The sequence below is a fragment of the Pinus tabuliformis genome, chromosome X (assembly GCF_031772625.1).
Source record: "Pinus tabuliformis cultivar Carrire ecotype Pingquan chromosome X, CPIR1, whole genome shotgun sequence".
NCBI lineage: Eukaryota > Viridiplantae > Streptophyta > Pinopsida > Pinales > Pinaceae > Pinus > Pinus tabuliformis.
In genome coordinates, this window is record NC_142308.1 from 1,537,199,257 (window position 1) to 1,537,216,680 (window position 17,424).

General features: G+C 32.9%; 1 protein-coding gene across 1 annotated transcript; it reads left to right on the forward strand.

Moving 5' to 3' along the window:
* The first annotated feature begins 12,751 nt into the window (after positions 1–12,751).
* LOC149145907 (uncharacterized) lies at positions 12,752–17,104 on the forward strand. Its single transcript, XM_089448835.1, has 2 exons — positions 12,752–14,520; positions 16,191–17,104. Exons 1-2 carry the CDS (start codon positions 13,584–13,586, stop codon positions 16,682–16,684), a joined length of 1,431 nt encoding a protein of 476 aa, XP_089304961.1. The 5' UTR covers positions 12,752–13,583; the 3' UTR covers positions 16,685–17,104.
* The last annotated feature ends 320 nt before the right edge of the window (positions 17,105–17,424 follow it).

The window sequence follows — 17,424 nt, forward strand, 5'->3', positions numbered from 1 at the left end:
GAATTCACAATCTTTTGTGAGCAATTTGAAAAGTGGAGAAGAAATTTTTGTAAAGTTTTCTATGAATCTTCTAAAGTAACCAATAAAGCAAGAAAACTTCTAACATCTCTTTGACAAGTTGGAATTGATAATTTAGAAATAACTTCTAGTTTAGTTGTATCCACTCTAATTTCATTCCCTAAAATATGTTGTCCTAAAACAATTCCCTCTATAAACATCATAAAACAATTTTCATGGCTTAATGAAAGATTTGTTTCCTTACATCTAATGAGAACTTTTTCCAAATTTTTAAGAGCTTCTTTAAAGGAATTTCCATATACAATAAAATCATCCATATAAACTTCCACACAATCATGAATTAGATCAGATAAAACACCTTAAACTGCCCTTTGGAACAGTGCAGGTGCATTACATAACCCAAAAGGAAGTAATCAGTAGGCATAGGTTCCCCATGGACATGTAAAAGTGGTTTTATCTTGTTCTTCTGGAGCTACTTGGATTTCGTTATATCCACTAAAACCATCTAAGAATGAGAAATATTTCTTTCCTGCCAATTTGTCTAAAACTTGATCTATGAGATGAAGTGGAAAATGATATTTTAAATTGGCTTTATTCAATTCCCTATAGTCAGTGCATACTCTCCATTTTCCATTCTTTTTAGGAAAAATTACCAATGGTGAAAGTAGTTGGCTATCTGATATTGGATAAATGAAATTCACATTCAACAATTTTTGAAGTCATGGAAAATTTTAGGGGCTAATATTCACAAGTGGGCTAATTTTCAAAAAAAAAGATTCGCCAATTTCTTTTTCTTCTAAAAATGATTTGCCCAAATTTTATAGTATATGATTATTTTACCTTTAAAATCACCAAAACTATATGGACTCTACCTATAAAATAATTAGAAATTTCAATATTTTTATAAATATATCAACAAACATTTTATAGTTTTCATATTAGACACCAGTGAGATTCGCCAAGAATTATAAACTTTAAAATCAATTTCCATCCTTAAAATTTTCTCTATTTGTAGTTCATCTTTAACAATTTCTCTTAAATTTGGATTCATTCTCCTCTGAGGTTGTCAAGTTGGCTTGGCATTTTCTTCAATATAAATATGATGTATACAAGTATTAGAATCAATTCCTTTCATGTCTGTGTATTCCCATGCATAAGCATAGGAATGTTCTTGTAACATTTTTATTAAATCTTTCTTTTGAAATTCTTCCAGATTATTATTGATATTTAAGGTTTTTTTTGAAATATTTTTATTGAAGAATTGCCAAATTTTTCCATAGAATGTAAAGATAATTAACTAGATGATAAATATTCAATATCACATTGTTCTTAAAAACGTTGATTAGATTCACAATATGAGGAAGACTCATTATTTTCCATTAAATTCAAAATCTGATCTTCTTCATCTATTTCTGAAGTAACAAAGATTGGTCGTATATCAATATCATCATCTATCCATTCTTCACTTTGTACTTCTATTGTTGTTTTTGCAGGAGGATATAATGTGAACTTCTTTGTTGAACTTCCATCAGAAATAAACATAGCACCAGATCTGCAACTTATAAAAGCATCAGATGTAGCTAACCATGGTCTTCCTAGAATCAATGGATGTCCTCTTAAATTACTCTTCGGTGTTAGATTCATAAAATCAACAAGATAGTCCCAAGAATCTAAGGATACAAATATGTCTTTTAATACACCATCAGATTTAATAATAGATATGTCTGCTAATTGCAACAATGTAGGTGTATATTGAAGACTAGGAAGTTTCAATTGATTCATAGTTTGTTTACTCGTGATGTTTATGGCTGCTCCTAAATCAATCAATGTGTTTGGAATTTCGATACCATTGATATGTGTTTTCACAATGGGACTTCCTAGATCAAGATATTTCTGAATTGTTGTTTTTCCCATCATGATATCTACAATTTTTCCAACTAATTGAATTATTTTGACTTCTTTTCTTTTTCTTCCTGGCCTTTTAATACTTAACTACTTGATTGTCTTTGTAAATATTGGTATTTATTTGATAACTTGTAACAAAGGAATTTTTATACAAACATTCTTCAGTTCATCTATCATATCATAATCAGGCAATAAAATATGTTTTTCTACCCCTTTATCAATTTTCAATCTCTTAAGAAAATGTGGTGTTTGGACATATACTGAAGGTTGTTCTATGATGGGAGTTGAGTTTATTGGAATATCATCAAGATGTACATGGGTAGTTTGTTTTTGAGATTTTTCTTTCTGATTAAGAGATTTCTCTTTTTCAGAAAGATTCTCCTTTTCAAATACCTGAAGAATAACTGATCGGGACTTCTTTTCCAATACTCTACCAGATCTAAGTTGGACATTGTTTAGATCTAATGGAGTTATCATGTAGGTTTGGAAATTTTGTCCTTCCATATTGTAAACAGGTTGTGAATTTTTATTATTATTTGGATTTGGAAGTGGTTGAGCAGGCAATTGATTTGGTCTTTGAGGAAATGGTAATGAAAGTTGTGGATTTGGATTATGAGGTTGAGTTGGTTGAACATGTTGAGGAAAATATTTTGGTGGAAAAACAAGGTAAGTTTGTTGATATTGAGGATATTTTCCATAAGGATTTTTCCATCCTTGTGCCCAAGGTTGAGGCCAAGATTTCCAAGGCATGGGTGCAATCCAATTGTTTTGTGATGGTTGTGCAAATGCTCGAGTTTTAAAACCCTGATTCATATTTGGTTGTGAATTTTTCCACGGTCTCTTAACAATAAAACAAAGGGGATATACTTGATTTGGTATCACTTCCTCTTGATAAAAAAATTTAAGACCTGGTATTGAAGGACGTTCCTTTGTATCATGATTTTCTGCACATATAACACAGGTTTCTACACTTTTTAAGTGAAGAGGACATTCTCTCAAAGCATGTTATTTTCTACATTTGGGACAAAAGATTAATAATGCAATATTTTCAACTTTTTTCTTATTTCGCACTTTAAAGGTATTTATTTGTTCACTAAGACTTCCCAAAATGTTTGTTTTAAAGTTGTCAAGAAAATTGCCTAATTCAGCCCTACTTATTGTCCCAGCTGTAGATTTATTAATCCTAGACATAAGAGAATATCTTATATTCTTCCCAGTTCTCGCCTTACCTCTTGAAATGTGTATGCATAACTCACAAATCTCTCCAAATGATAACTGAGAAATATCTCCCTTACCCATCAAATTGAGAAGATCAATCCACTCATCTCTAATGGATTTTAATAAGAGAGCTTTCAAAGTTTCTTCATCTAATTCATGCATTTTATCCCTTTTAACATTATAAGCAAATATTTCAATGAAATATTCAATATTTTCATAGTCTTTTTGCATCATTTTAAAGACTTCATCCTTAAGATTATGTGGCATACAATAGTCCTTATATTTATCTAAGAATGTCATTTTCATTTCTTCCCATGTTCTTATAGAATTTACTCCTAAGCCCATGAACCATTTTAATGTTGCATCCTTAAGAGTTGCTGGAAACAATTTCAACTTTTGAGTGTCAAGTAAGTAATCATAAGATATACACAAGAATTCAAACTCAAAGAGAAATGTTTCAGGAGCCTCACTTCTTAATCCATGAAAATTTGGAAGGATGGAGGGTGAGATGTTTTTTATTGTAGTTGTTGTATCTTCATCGAGGATAGGAAATCCAAAGGGTTCTCCTCTCCCTCTTCCTCCACCTCTTCCACCTCTTCCTCCTCCCCTATTTCCTCCTCTTCCTCCTCCAATCCTAGGTTGTTCACCATTAATACTACGTACCTCTCCTTCCCCTTCTCCAGCCATTGTAAATTCTTCAGAACTAATATAGGGTTCCAAAATTGAGTTTTCTAATTCCTCTTCTAGCTCTTCTGGTTCTTTTATCAATAGTAAGTTAAAAAAAGTTTCTTCCTCCTATTCTTCACTAGGGATTTATATTTCTTGTCCTAGAAGTTTCTGTCCAGTTGAAGATAGGAAAACTACTTTGGATGTAGGATCTTCTTCTTCTATTACTGCTTCAGTTGCTGAGATTGGTGAATCTCTAGGTTGGATTTCGAATCTGAGTACCTCGGGAAGTTATGTTTGCCTGCAAATGATGGAATATGAGTTTGAGTGGGTGGTTGGGCACTACGAGGTCATGGTGGGGTGAGTGATGATGTTGGAATTAAGCTTTTACCTCTACCTACAAATCTACCTCTAGAATCTCTTTCCCTATGCATATCATTTTTGTTTATTTTGTTTTTCTGTTTAATTAAAAGGAAAAGACTCCTATATACACTTCCCCGATAATGACGCCAAAATTTTTGGTAATTTAATTGATCTTAAATTACTTACATGAAATATCAACCAAGGCTAGTAACTAATGAAGTGTAAGTGCACTGTATGTGCTAGAAGTCTTTGGTTATTCACACACATTCTAAATTAAATTGAGTTATCAAAATATAAATTCTAAATTAAATTAAGTTACTGAAATGCACATGAGCAAATTAGTTATTTCTAGAAAACAAGATTATCTCTACAATGATGATCACATTCTTTGCTTTAAAATAAAACTATTTCTACTTATAATATTCCACACTTTACTTTAAAATAGAAATCAATTTCACACTTACATAAATGGAAATCAATCCAAACTTTGCTTAAATGAAATTCACACTTTGTTGCATAAATGAAAAATGCTCTTACTTAAGAAATCTCATGTCTAAAGAAAATCACGCATATGCATGAATGGAAATCACGCTTGCATGAAAAATGAAATGAAACAAACTTCTGCTTAAAACACACTCACACTTACTTGAATTGAAGATCACACATGCTTGAATATAACAACTAATCCTGCAAATTAATCTACTATCTAAGATGAAACTCTATGTGAAACTAGAACTTTGCTACTAAGCTTTATCCATGTGCATTCAAAATCTAAACATCAAGAATGATTAGCATAATAATTTTAACTTAACTCTGAAAGAAAATTGAAAACATGAATAATCGATTGAATAAACAAAAATCTACAAGAATATAAGGCTAATAGCTAACTGTTAAAAACAAAGCAAGAATCATTATTGTCTCAAGGGGGCCCTCCATGAGAAGCATATAGTCATCATGTTATTGATCAAGCATTTCAACCACGTAATGATGAAATGAAACGACTCTTTTATAAACAAAGCATTAAAATAGAGCTTAAATCTCATTGTTGCGTCCTTACTTCATTGATTGTTCATTTCTACCGAGAGGCATATTTATAAAGCTCATAGCAATAAATTGTTCAAAGCTATACGTTAGTAATCCCTATCAACAGAAACCAAATTTAACTTGAAAAGATAATAATGCATAATTTGCTCATGATTTGCTATTATCAAAGCAAATCATGAGGCATGGATCTCATTCTCTCTTTCCTGTTGCTAATTATGGAGGTTGACTTTACCGTTGACCGCACTGCTAGGACATGTTTCCATCGATCTGGTTCATGAGAATAAGAGGAAATCTTTGAGTGCATCAACTTCCACCTATCCATACATTTCGCTTCCCAATTGACACCTTGGAATCTGTCAAACCACGGACTTGGCTGCAGAATCGTGTATTAGCTGCAGAATCATTGCAATTCAGTAGATGAAGTAAACATTAAACTAACTAATAAAGAACATGATCAATTTATGAAATACAAGACAATTGTATACATGCCATGTCATAATCTCTACAACTTGATGCCCAATGTGTGATTATGAAGGTTAAAATGAAATAGATAGAGTGAAAAAGAGTGTAAAAAGGAAGCAATTGTGAGACTCAACAAGTTCCATCAGGAGCAGTGTATCTTCACAACATATAAAAAAACAACAATCCAGTTGACATTGGACTTTTCTTCGTGACATTAGACTAGGTGATCTCTATGCATATGTCATATTAGAAATTAGAAGAGCAATGATGACATTATTGACAAGATCATACTCATATTATTTGATAGTGTCAATGTCTTTGTGACAAATAGATCCATCATTTCAGTCCCAAGGATGAATTGTCACAAGAGAAATTATTTAATCATTCCAAAATATATTCCAACAAGAACCGAAGAATTCAAACTGAGATCTGCATTGAATCTAGAAAATGCAACATTCCCTCTTCGTTCTGCACATGCACAATGTTCCTCCACGTAGGCTCGGTACAACTGCCAACTATAACCAAGGTCCTCGTTGATTCTGTCATCAACCTTTTCTAGTCAACACTACTAGCAACACTTCAAACTACAAATTGAAATAGTGGAAGATCAAGTTCTAGGGCATAAAGGGCATCTCGACATAATGATTTGAAAAATTAAAATTTTCAGGGACGTTGATCCTACTCGGAAAACCATGGTTCCATCACACCTCATGCTTTGCATTTCCATTTCTACAGAAGATTGTTAACCAGGAAAACCATGAGTGATGGCCACTACCACATCAATCGTGATTAAAAAACAAATCGGGCAGTGCATGCAGATCTATAAAAATAAAGCACACAAATCTATGCAAGGAAAAACAAATTTCACAATAAAAATCAACTTACACACAAACTTATACTAATCTATGTACAGAGCAATAAAACTCAAGGTTGTCTCATCTTCTTGGTTCTTCTCGTAAAGGAATTAAGCCAAAACAGGCTCTGATACCAACACATATATTGAAATTGGAGACATAGTACTAAAAAATAGACACAAAATAATATTCTTTATTGCACACCTTTGCACTCAATTACCACACATTTATATAGTTGGTCTTAGATCCAACTAATTCCAAACATAGATATGGAGGTTGAGATATTCTCTCAAAAAAATCCCAAACCAACTCTAAACTCAACATGGAAGCCTTATCTCCATGTAAATCCTACTAGGTTGTTGGTACTCATTACTGATATGACCACAAGTACTTAAGGTTTTGCTAGTGAAAATTTATTTATAGAGGTAGAAGCCTATATAATGTTTTACCAAGTATTATCATTATATTGGAGCTCAACTCAATTGGAAGTTGCCTTCAAACAAACCTGTGAACAATGTTTTCTCATTTTAGATTTTCAATACAAAGGTTTATATTACATGTATTTGATATCATTATCATCTTATTCTACTTTTTTATAGTAAATATTTCTTTAGATAGTAACTCAATTTGCCTATTAATTAAGTACACTATATGTTATGTACGCGTGTTTTAGGAATCTTATGTATGGAATAGTAGTTGTTGTAAAATAAATCAAATACATCAAATACTAAGGTCCCTTCTATTTTGCACTTGTTAATTTCCTAAGGATACATTAACCCAATACCATGTTTCAGCATTGTTAAGGCAAGAGTTTGAATATCTATATATATATATATATATATATATATATATATATATATATATATATATTCCACATATAACTTAATTGATATATTTTTTTCTTTTTCTTTTTTAAATTATAGTGAATTGTAACACATTGTAGTAATGTGAGCAAGGCCCAAGATCAAATCTTTCGGCTACCACTATAACACCAAGAGTATATTCAACAACTCATGCGCCATGAACCAAATATATCGATAACTTATGACTTAGCAAGTGCCGAGATGTCCATAGATAGAGGGGCACCTATTTTTCAAGCCTGATCACAATCAAGGAAAATTTCATTGGCTAAATTTGCAAATAAACTTATTTTCCATGTATTTAAAAAAGAAGAAGAAGAAAATTAGCAAGTCTCATTTTTTCTAAAAATGATTATCCCAAATTTTATAGAGTAAAATTAATTTACCTTAATAATTGCCAAAATTTTATAAAAATTATATAAAATCATTAAAAATTTTAATCTTTTGAAAAAATATCACCCTATCATTTTCCATTTCCATTTCCATTTCCACCCCTCAAACTAAATTCATAAAAACTATATCCATACTGAACCCTTTTCATTAATGAACTCCAGAAGGTCATAAATTCTATTCTCAATACATTTCTACTTAACTTTATATCTAAAACAAGCAATCCAACGAGTTCCCATCTTGCTAAGCTTTAAAATTAACTTTAATTAGTATTATTCTATCATGGTATCGTGTGATTAAGGAATACCAAGGATAAAGTAGATACTCTTTATTATTATAATAACAATAATAGTAGGATCATGAGATTAAAGAATGTCTCAGATTCTTTCACATTAAGGTATAGTTCGTATGTTAGTATTTTTTTAGCAATAAAAAATCATTTTTAATATATTTAATAATAAAAATAGATATAATTAATATAATTTACAATTAATAGATTTCAACGATAAAAATAGGTCAATTTTGTTGCGCATGGATCCGAAAAGCAGGTCGCACAAAGCTATCATAATTAACGTATTGATATATAATTAAATTAGTTAATTTAAAAGGGGTTAGTTACCGACATTTAGGGTTTGGAATTGATATTTAATGTTGTCGTGTGAGCGTGGAAATTGATACGGATGATCTCATTTGGAGATTCTTCAAACACGTGCCATTTGACGGCACCGCGTGAGTGTCACCGGCTGAACCGGTCGCCCTCGCTATTTCATCTACGCGCACGTATCTGCATTCATTGGAAGCAAGAGCGGCAACTAACTCGTTGACACATGACGGGAGAATCCTTCAAGTTTAGAAGTTGGTCACATGGTAACGATTTGGATAGCAAGGGGCTTGGGGTTTGGTGGGGGTAATACAGAGAATAGACATGTTGAAATGGATTTAATTATGTGATTAGGCAAGTTTACTTGGGTGATTCGTGTCGTTACCTTTCAAGACAAGGTTTATAAGTAATCAGTTGTGGATTTGAACTTACATTTAGAGATGATTCATAATACATTAAATCATTGTTTCAGTGATATATTATTTTTTCTTTTGTAATTTTGGTTCACAGAGTTTGGAGATTGGTGACTACTATGTCAGTGAAATAGTTGTACTAGGTAGATCTACACAAAATGTCTTGTGAGTGACCGCTATGTCTATGGAATATTTGTACCAGACAAATCCATCCAAAATGATCACTACTTGCGAGTACAACCATAGAGCTTGACCCTAAGAATATCAAGAGAATCGAACCAGTAACTTTTCAATAGCAAAAAGTACTTTAACAATGAAAACTTGACCAATTAAACTAACCCATAAAGTTATTACTATTATATTGATATAAAAATATTCATTTAAATAATTATTTAGTACATCTAATACTTTAAAAATCTTCTATATCTTAATATATTATTAATATAATAATTTTTATATTAATAAATAATATTTAGATCTCATATATATCCATGATTAATAAAAAATACTTGGTGAATAATCTACATCTCAATATATAATATTTATATCAAGAAATAATATTTAACAAAAAGCTGCCATAAAAATTACTCAAAATTATTCGCATATTTAACCATGACCCACAAAGAGTAATATGGAAACTATTAACCCTACTTTTATAAAGTGGAAACAAAACACTATCATATCATCTTAAGAACATCCACCTCAAACCAATCCAATGCTTGCGTGGCATGGTCACTTTCAATTGTTAAGAGATTCAACGATGGTGAATATGAATGATGACATTGAGGTGAGGCTTGGTCTTCCTTGGAGTCCAAGTGTGAATGGGAACTAAATTACAAATTTATTTTTGACCTCACATGGTTCTAGAAACATGGGCTCATTGTTTTTGACAAATTCATGTCATTGGTGAGATATCTTAAGAGAATGAAAAACAATGACTTGGCAATTTGGGAACCACATTGGGCTCTTTCCTGCACCTTGTTGGCTTGGGGATTTCCCCCATAGACATCAACGAGATATTGGGATATAGTCAAGAAGATAGGTTAAGAACTTTTCCAAAATCAATTTATGTTGGTATAGTTAGATGTAAAGGGTGTTAGTTTTGAAAATTTAATGGTATTAGTTTTGAAAATTTAATGGTATTAGTTTTTTCTTTAAAGAATTAATATAATGATATTGATATTTTATTGATTTTAATTTATATTTAAAAATTGTGTAGTTTAATTAATAAATGAAATTAGTTTTTAAGGTATTTTTTAGTTAATTATTTTTTAAATTTTATAGATATTTTTAAGAATTATTTAATTTGCTAGTGTTGAATTTATTTATGTATTTAAAAGTGCATTTTAAACAATAAAACAACCAAAAATCATAATCTTGCTTGCAATTATATTGCTATATTTTAAGCAAAAAACTATTTCTTCTATTAATTAGACTGAATCTTTAAAAATTAATAAATTAGACTGAATCTTTAAAAATTAATAAATTTCAATAAATTTTTATTTCAATGCAGTTAAATATTTAATAAAAATTTTAAATTATGATTTTACTAAGCTAGATATTTAATAAAATATATATTTATTTTCAATTTAGCAAATAGGGCTACCATAAGATTTGAACCAATAGCCTTGACATGAGAAGTACTTAATAATACACGCAATTACCATCTATTCAAAGCCTAATGCATAGAACAAAATATCTTTATAATACCATTAATTTATTATTAACTTATTTTGCTTTTATGAAAGTGTAATTTCCCATTATTGTTGTTATTTTTATAGGTTGTCCTTTCATTTAATGTTAATTGCTGTTAGTTTTATAGGTTGTCCTTTCATTTAATGTTATTGTAAACATTAGGAGCAAAATTTTCATATGATTACGATTTTGAGCTTGCAAAGTTTATATAATTCTTTACTTATTCACATGTTTATTTGGTGGTATAGTGACAGGCAATGATGCTTGCTATAATCAATGTTTAAAATTTGTTGGATGTGCTTTACATTCTAATGAGTTATGTTGAAGCAAAGATATTCATGTTTACATAATAATCGTTTCCAACTATATTTATTGTACACAAAATAAAGTTTCTTTCTTTAAACAAATGGCATTTCCATAAGCAAAAAAAATTGTGCTTATTAACTATCCATGTTTTCATTAGTTTTAAGAGATTTGAGTGTGTTGTTTATAATTTTTTCATCAATTTAGTATTATAACTTACAATTTTACTATGCACAAAATGCTCCTTGTGATTGAACTATCCTATGTTTCTACAATATGTTTCCTAGTCAATGAAGTGGTTATTGATTTTTTTGGGATATTATTAAATGCTTTTTTTTGTATTTCATGGGGAGCTATGAATTTGAAAATGCATTAACATTGTGTAAAGTAAAACATTTTCTTGTCCAATTGCTTAAAAATGTCCTTCATAGGTTTTAGGCATATCTCTTATCCATGAGAACCCGAGATTTTTATTAATGCTCCTCCTTAATTAACTAATTTTTTATCTGTCTTGAAGAAAACCCAAGGATGGGCCTTACTCTACCTCTATATGCTCCAATAGTACTATGCATGTGTTTGACCACTTCCTCTAGGTGCGCACATCACCGCCCTAAGGTATAGAATAAAGATATAATTTGGCAAGCTTTGAGATGAGAGCACATGAAATTGAGATTTAATCATCTAACATGTAAGCACACACAATGATTATCAATCCTTAAAACCAAAAGATGAGATGGACAATTTTATTGGTTTTACTTTGGTATGTTTCTCAAGGTACACCATAGAGTGTTTCAAATGAGTTCCACATCACTTTACATTTTTTATATATGGTTCTTGTATTCCAACATGACAATTATGTACATTTTTAATAGAAAAACATATTCAATGAAGCAAATATGACTTGAAACATTCAATTATTAAATCCCCTTTCATTAGTATGTTGTGAGTGGAGATATTCATTTTTCTGAGACTTGCACCTAACCTTAATTGTATTTGCAAGCATAAGCAAAAGAAGAAAATCCTCTTTCATTAGTATGTTGTGAGTAGAGATATCTATTTTTCTGAGACCTACACCTAACCTTAATTGTATTTACAAATATAAGAAAAAAAAACATGTTCTTAGAAAAATTTACTTTTACGAGAATAATAACAATATCCACTTTTAATAACTTAACAACCCACCATAAACTTTTTATTTTTTATATTATATTAATTAAAATTTAATATAAATAAATATATGATAAAAAAAAATTTATTACACCACTCAACATCAAATTTTTTAACATATTAAAAATGACTACATTAAAACATATTTTTAACCCAACAAAACATTGAATTTTGTTAACATATTTTTAAGCCAACAAAACATTGAATTTTGTTTTTTAAGATATAAATAATTTTAACAAAATAAAATTTATAACTAATTAATTAAATTTACAAAACATTTTGGATTACTCTAATATATTTTTAATAGACAATTTTATAGAAAACAAAACCTTAACTTTACAAAGTATATTTTTATTAAACAATTTTATAGAAAACAAAACCTTCACTTTACAAAGTATGTTTATTATGATATTGTCTTATTTTTAATTTGTTTTCCTCACATCTCTATGTAATGAATGTAACCCAATCAATGATTTTAGTGGCATTCCTCAGAATCTTGTAATTGACCATTGTTAGTTACAAACAAAACATCATTATTCCCATTCCCCTTTCCTCTCCTCCCACACCTGGGCCCAAGCTGCAGGGGATTTAGCATCCATGTGACCAGACATCATCATTGAGGGGCTTAACAGGGCACCCATCTAAAAGTTAACAAACATAATCATAGTTGGAGACATGTTGTATGCATGTTGTTATCTGGAAACGACGCGTGTAAAAGAAGAGATTCTTGCATCCCATGGAAAATTATGGTGGACCAATGGAGAGTTTTAGCATTAAACACCCGCCCCTAAAAAGTCTCAATTTGTTTGTTTGGTGCGATCCCTAGAACAATTCAAAGGCTGTTAGAGTATAATTCAATCTACCAATTTGAGAACGCAACCGGCCCTCTCATCACTGGCATCCCCGCCTTCAATTTCTCATAGAAGGTTCTGTTCTGCGTGGATTCATAGCTCACCATTTGACTCGCACAAATAACAGAATAGTGCCCACTTTATGAAAGCCAGGCCATTCAATACAGACACACAGATTGATTGATGATTCTAAGCGTGCCCTGTATTGTACAGGGGAATGATCGCACGAACGCTGTACCGTAGTGGGGAGGTCCATTCATTGACCCACGTTCTGTTCCAGGCCTCAAATTCATCCAATTATGCATGTTGGTTCTTATCCAATTCATTCATCTGATACAGTTTTTGTATAGATTTTGAGATTTTATTCGGAGATCTTGCAAGGAAGACCATACTATTCCTCTGGCAAAATTTTGAGAAAACTTTCAGGTTTTGAAAAGAGTAATCCTTTGGCCTTTGAAGCTTTCATGGGGTCTGTAAGGCTATTTCTGTTTGTGTTATTGTGAATCAAGCTTTGAAATGAATATGAATTCTCCTTTGAGTTAAGAGGTCTGAGAATGGTTTTTGAGGTTCTGAATTTATTTCAATCATAGCAATTGACTCACTTGCAATTCCTGATCTTTGCAATTTATCCTGTTATAATCTTGCTCCTTGGAAGGAGCCCATTAATTGGCCTTTGGGTGCCCTGAAAATAATGCAGTAGAGGGGAGTGAACAGTAAAATTCAATCGGTTAGCCTCTGCGGAGATGTTATTGAATTGATAACAAGTTTCTTCAATGCAGACGTGGGCGATCCCACTGGCAGTAGGGGTGGTGGCTGCCGTGGTCTTAACTTATTTCGTTTTTGCGACCTGGTACAGACGTTATCGTCGCAAATGCAATCAACAGCGAACTCAAGATATAACTACTCAAAATTACTATGCAGGGCTCCTGCAAATAAGAGAGGGCACCCAGGACGCGAACCCCAAACACAGCAACCACCGTGTGGCTAACGTATGGAACGGTTACGATTACAGTCATGGATACTCCCTTAAGGCCTTCACTTGGACGGACCATCCATCTCTGATTGGAGAGGCAGTAGAGCATGGATGGTCCACTTTTGCATTCACGTATATGAGTTCTCAATCTTTTCCTGCGGCTGCTAGTAAATTCTGGGACAGCTGTGCGGGGTCTTCTTATGGAGAAGGGATGGAACCCGAGATCAGCTGGGAAATAGGAGACGGGAGTGATTACATGCAGAAGATTAGGCTGAATCCTGGATTGCCCGCCAAGAAGAACGTGAATTTGCTACCTCCTGTTCAGTCCCTGCAGGCTGCATTGCCATTGCCAGGACCTCCTCTGGGGGCCCTGTCGTTCCCACAGGAGGCCTACTTTGAAACCACAATACTGGCAGAGTATGGACCACATGTTGGAGCCCTGGGTCCCCATAAGAGTTTTGCAGAGGGCGAGGATGTTAAGCTCATAGTAGAGCCCGTCAGTTCAGATGATCCTCAGCAGAATGCTGAGATGAAACCTACTAATTCGGATGCCAAAAAGAGCCCTCGGGCAAACAGTAAGGGTTCTGATTTTATGAACAATTTGGCTGTGGATCCTGCAGGCCATCCTAAGGTTATGTCTGTGGGGCTTGCAGTTGGTGGGGCTCCTTCATATCGGTTGCCGGGTTGTGAACCAGGGTCTATTGGATTCCATTCAACTGGTTTTGTCTTCCTGAATGGTGAGCTGTTTTTCCTTCCCCACCATCATGTCATGCATGCTTGCTGTTTTGTATGATATGGAACTGACTTTTGATTTGACTGAGCATGAAATTAGTTTGGCTTCTGCTTCCCCAGAACTGAAAATTCTAGGTTAAAATTTGTATTATTTGATAGCCATGGTGCTTCTATCTTCTGCAAAAAAATAACAGAAGCCAGTTTACTTGAAACTACTTTCTAGAAGTACGCAATTCCTCATGTTTTCAAATCCCATATAACTTTATGTGCCTAGAGAAAAATATGCCCAATATGAAAATCCAGTCATGATATTGCATTAGTGCGCAATTGAACCTGTGAATTCTTAAATCATGTCTTTCCCATCTATTGCATGCATTCATTTTTGTTGGAAGCTTCAGGAAACATGCCTCAAAAGGTTGCACTGCAAAAAAAACTGAATTGCTTAAGTCAACAGAGCTTTACACTCGGCCTTGTCTCTTTGTAAACTCAACTCACTCCTTAAGAGTGGGGGCAGACCCAGCGGGGATGGGACCTTGGCAGCTGGCTTGTCGCTTGACTTCACTAATGAAACAATGCCCTGTTAGCAAATACAGGAATTTGAAAATAATTAATTTCAGCAGCTGGAAATTACAAATTCTATTAATCTTAAAATTTTACTGTGAGAGAATACCATTATAATCAGGGTGAGTGGTTCCGTAGATTAATTCGGTGCATTTTGAACTCTTTGCATTGCTCTAATGTGTCTCAAATACTGAGTTTTTTTTTTTTGCTTAAATAAGAAGGGAACTTGTGTCTTGGAAGGAAGAAAATTTTGAGATATTTTAGCCATTAATCTTACATTTTACTTATTGATATGCATAGACTTTCTTTTTGAGCTGGTAAATTTCAGGCTTTAAGCATAACTCCATGTTTTCTAGACACCCATGCTCTCACCCTGACATGGAAGGTGTGCACCGACTGCTTAAAATTTTTTAATCACAATGGTGTATTCAAAGATGATGCCTGTGTGCAAGAAGACTAAATGTGGCTTCCAGGGACTTATTATGCGAAGGTCAATCCTAGTAACAACACTTTACATCATTCAACCGGCTTTTTATTACTCTTTTACCCATAGAGTAAAAGTACATAGGCCATGGATCAAAATCTTGTGAAATTAGCATATTCCCTTCATCAACTCTTCCCATATCCTAAATGATGCATGTTGTTTCGGCTCAAAGAATTTTCTAGTTTGGGTTTTTAGCAAGAATTTTCTAGTTTAGGTTTTGTCAACCTATCCCTTTAGCCCTGAAGTTATAAGCATCCACCCTCGTCTGGATAATGAATGACCTTTTGTATATGATGATATTAATCCCAACGGTTGATTGTCCTTATGTAATTATCATGCTAGCTGCAGAGAAATAGGATTAAATTTCTACAATTTGCATAGAACCAAAATCAATGAATTGGGTTTGCATTAGCCAGCGCTTTGAAGAATGCATGCTTGTTGCTCTTTTTCATGAGTTCCTTTGAAGGTGGTATGCATATTTGACAGTCAATACCTTATCCCTTAATAATGATTAACACGTTCTTTATATCTCCAACTATGAAATGAATGCTGTATTTGTTTTACAGTTCCATATTGTATCCACATGAAGGTTGGAATTTGGATTGAAATAAAATGTGGGTGTTGATGCAGGGATGGCTCATGTAGATGGTGAGACAGAGCATCATAATTTATCTTCTATGAAAAGAGCTTGGGGTGCTGTGAACACTGTCATTGGATGTGGCTTTGATCCTGAAAACAGAAGAGTTTATTATACATTAAATGGCAAGCAGGTTTACTCTCTGACGTGCAAATTAGATGAGTTTAGTAATCCTCTGTACCCAATAATTGCAGCCAACTATGATGTGACTGTGTTGGTAAATCTGGGTCAGAGTGCATTTGAGTATGCTCCGGCCAATGATCAAAGGGTGGCTGATCCATGCTTCAAGAGGCCACTTTTTCCTAGTCCTCAAAAAGCACCAGGTGTCTTATATGAAGACAGTGGTGATCTTTTCTCGATGGGTAAACTTGATTCACAATGGCTAGCAAATGTTGACTCTTCAAATACACATGATGTGCAGCTGAAACGCCCGCCTTCTGAGGGTGATTCTGAGTTCTTTGAGATTGCCCTCGATGCAAATAAGTAAATACAGAACTTGTCCATATATGGGATTCTTTGCCAAATGCATCATAGTAGAGTTGTATTTTTGTCTCATTATACTTCTTTGGTTCATCTCTTTGTTCCTGAGATTGGTAAGGATATCCAATTTTGAAGCCCAGACCCTCCCCTCTTATCTCTTCTATCTGGAAAATATTATATAGGTCTGTGTGTGTGTTTCATTGGAAGGTAATGTCTTATGTATAGTACTCCTGATTCTAGTGGCAGCTGGCTTGGTTTCAGCTTTCATCCCAAATCGATCATGGGACGAGAATGGAATTGAAGAATTGTGATTGGTCATTTAAACAACTAGGCGATGTTCATTTCCTTTTTGGAATAACATCCAAAAGATTAAATGCACACTGCAAATTGGTGACATGATTCACGAGGATCATGACATGTTCTCTCCTTTCAGGACTTGTGAATTCTAATCGAATTATGGATCTCTCTCAAATTTAATGAAAATGCTGGTTGAAGATACTATTTTAAAACAATTCTCCTCAAAATAAAAATAAAAAATGTCTTCTTGTAGTTTCAAGTTACCAGGCATCATCTGTCACATTCAAATGAATTTTGCCATATTATGCTGACAGGCCCTAAAACATTCCACTGCCACTTTCACAAGGCAATGTCTGTTTCCAAACTTGTATAAATTGGTCGGTATTAAATATTGGAAAATCCAAAACTGCAAATCCATTAAGCATTAGAGAAGTGAGCATAATAGATTGA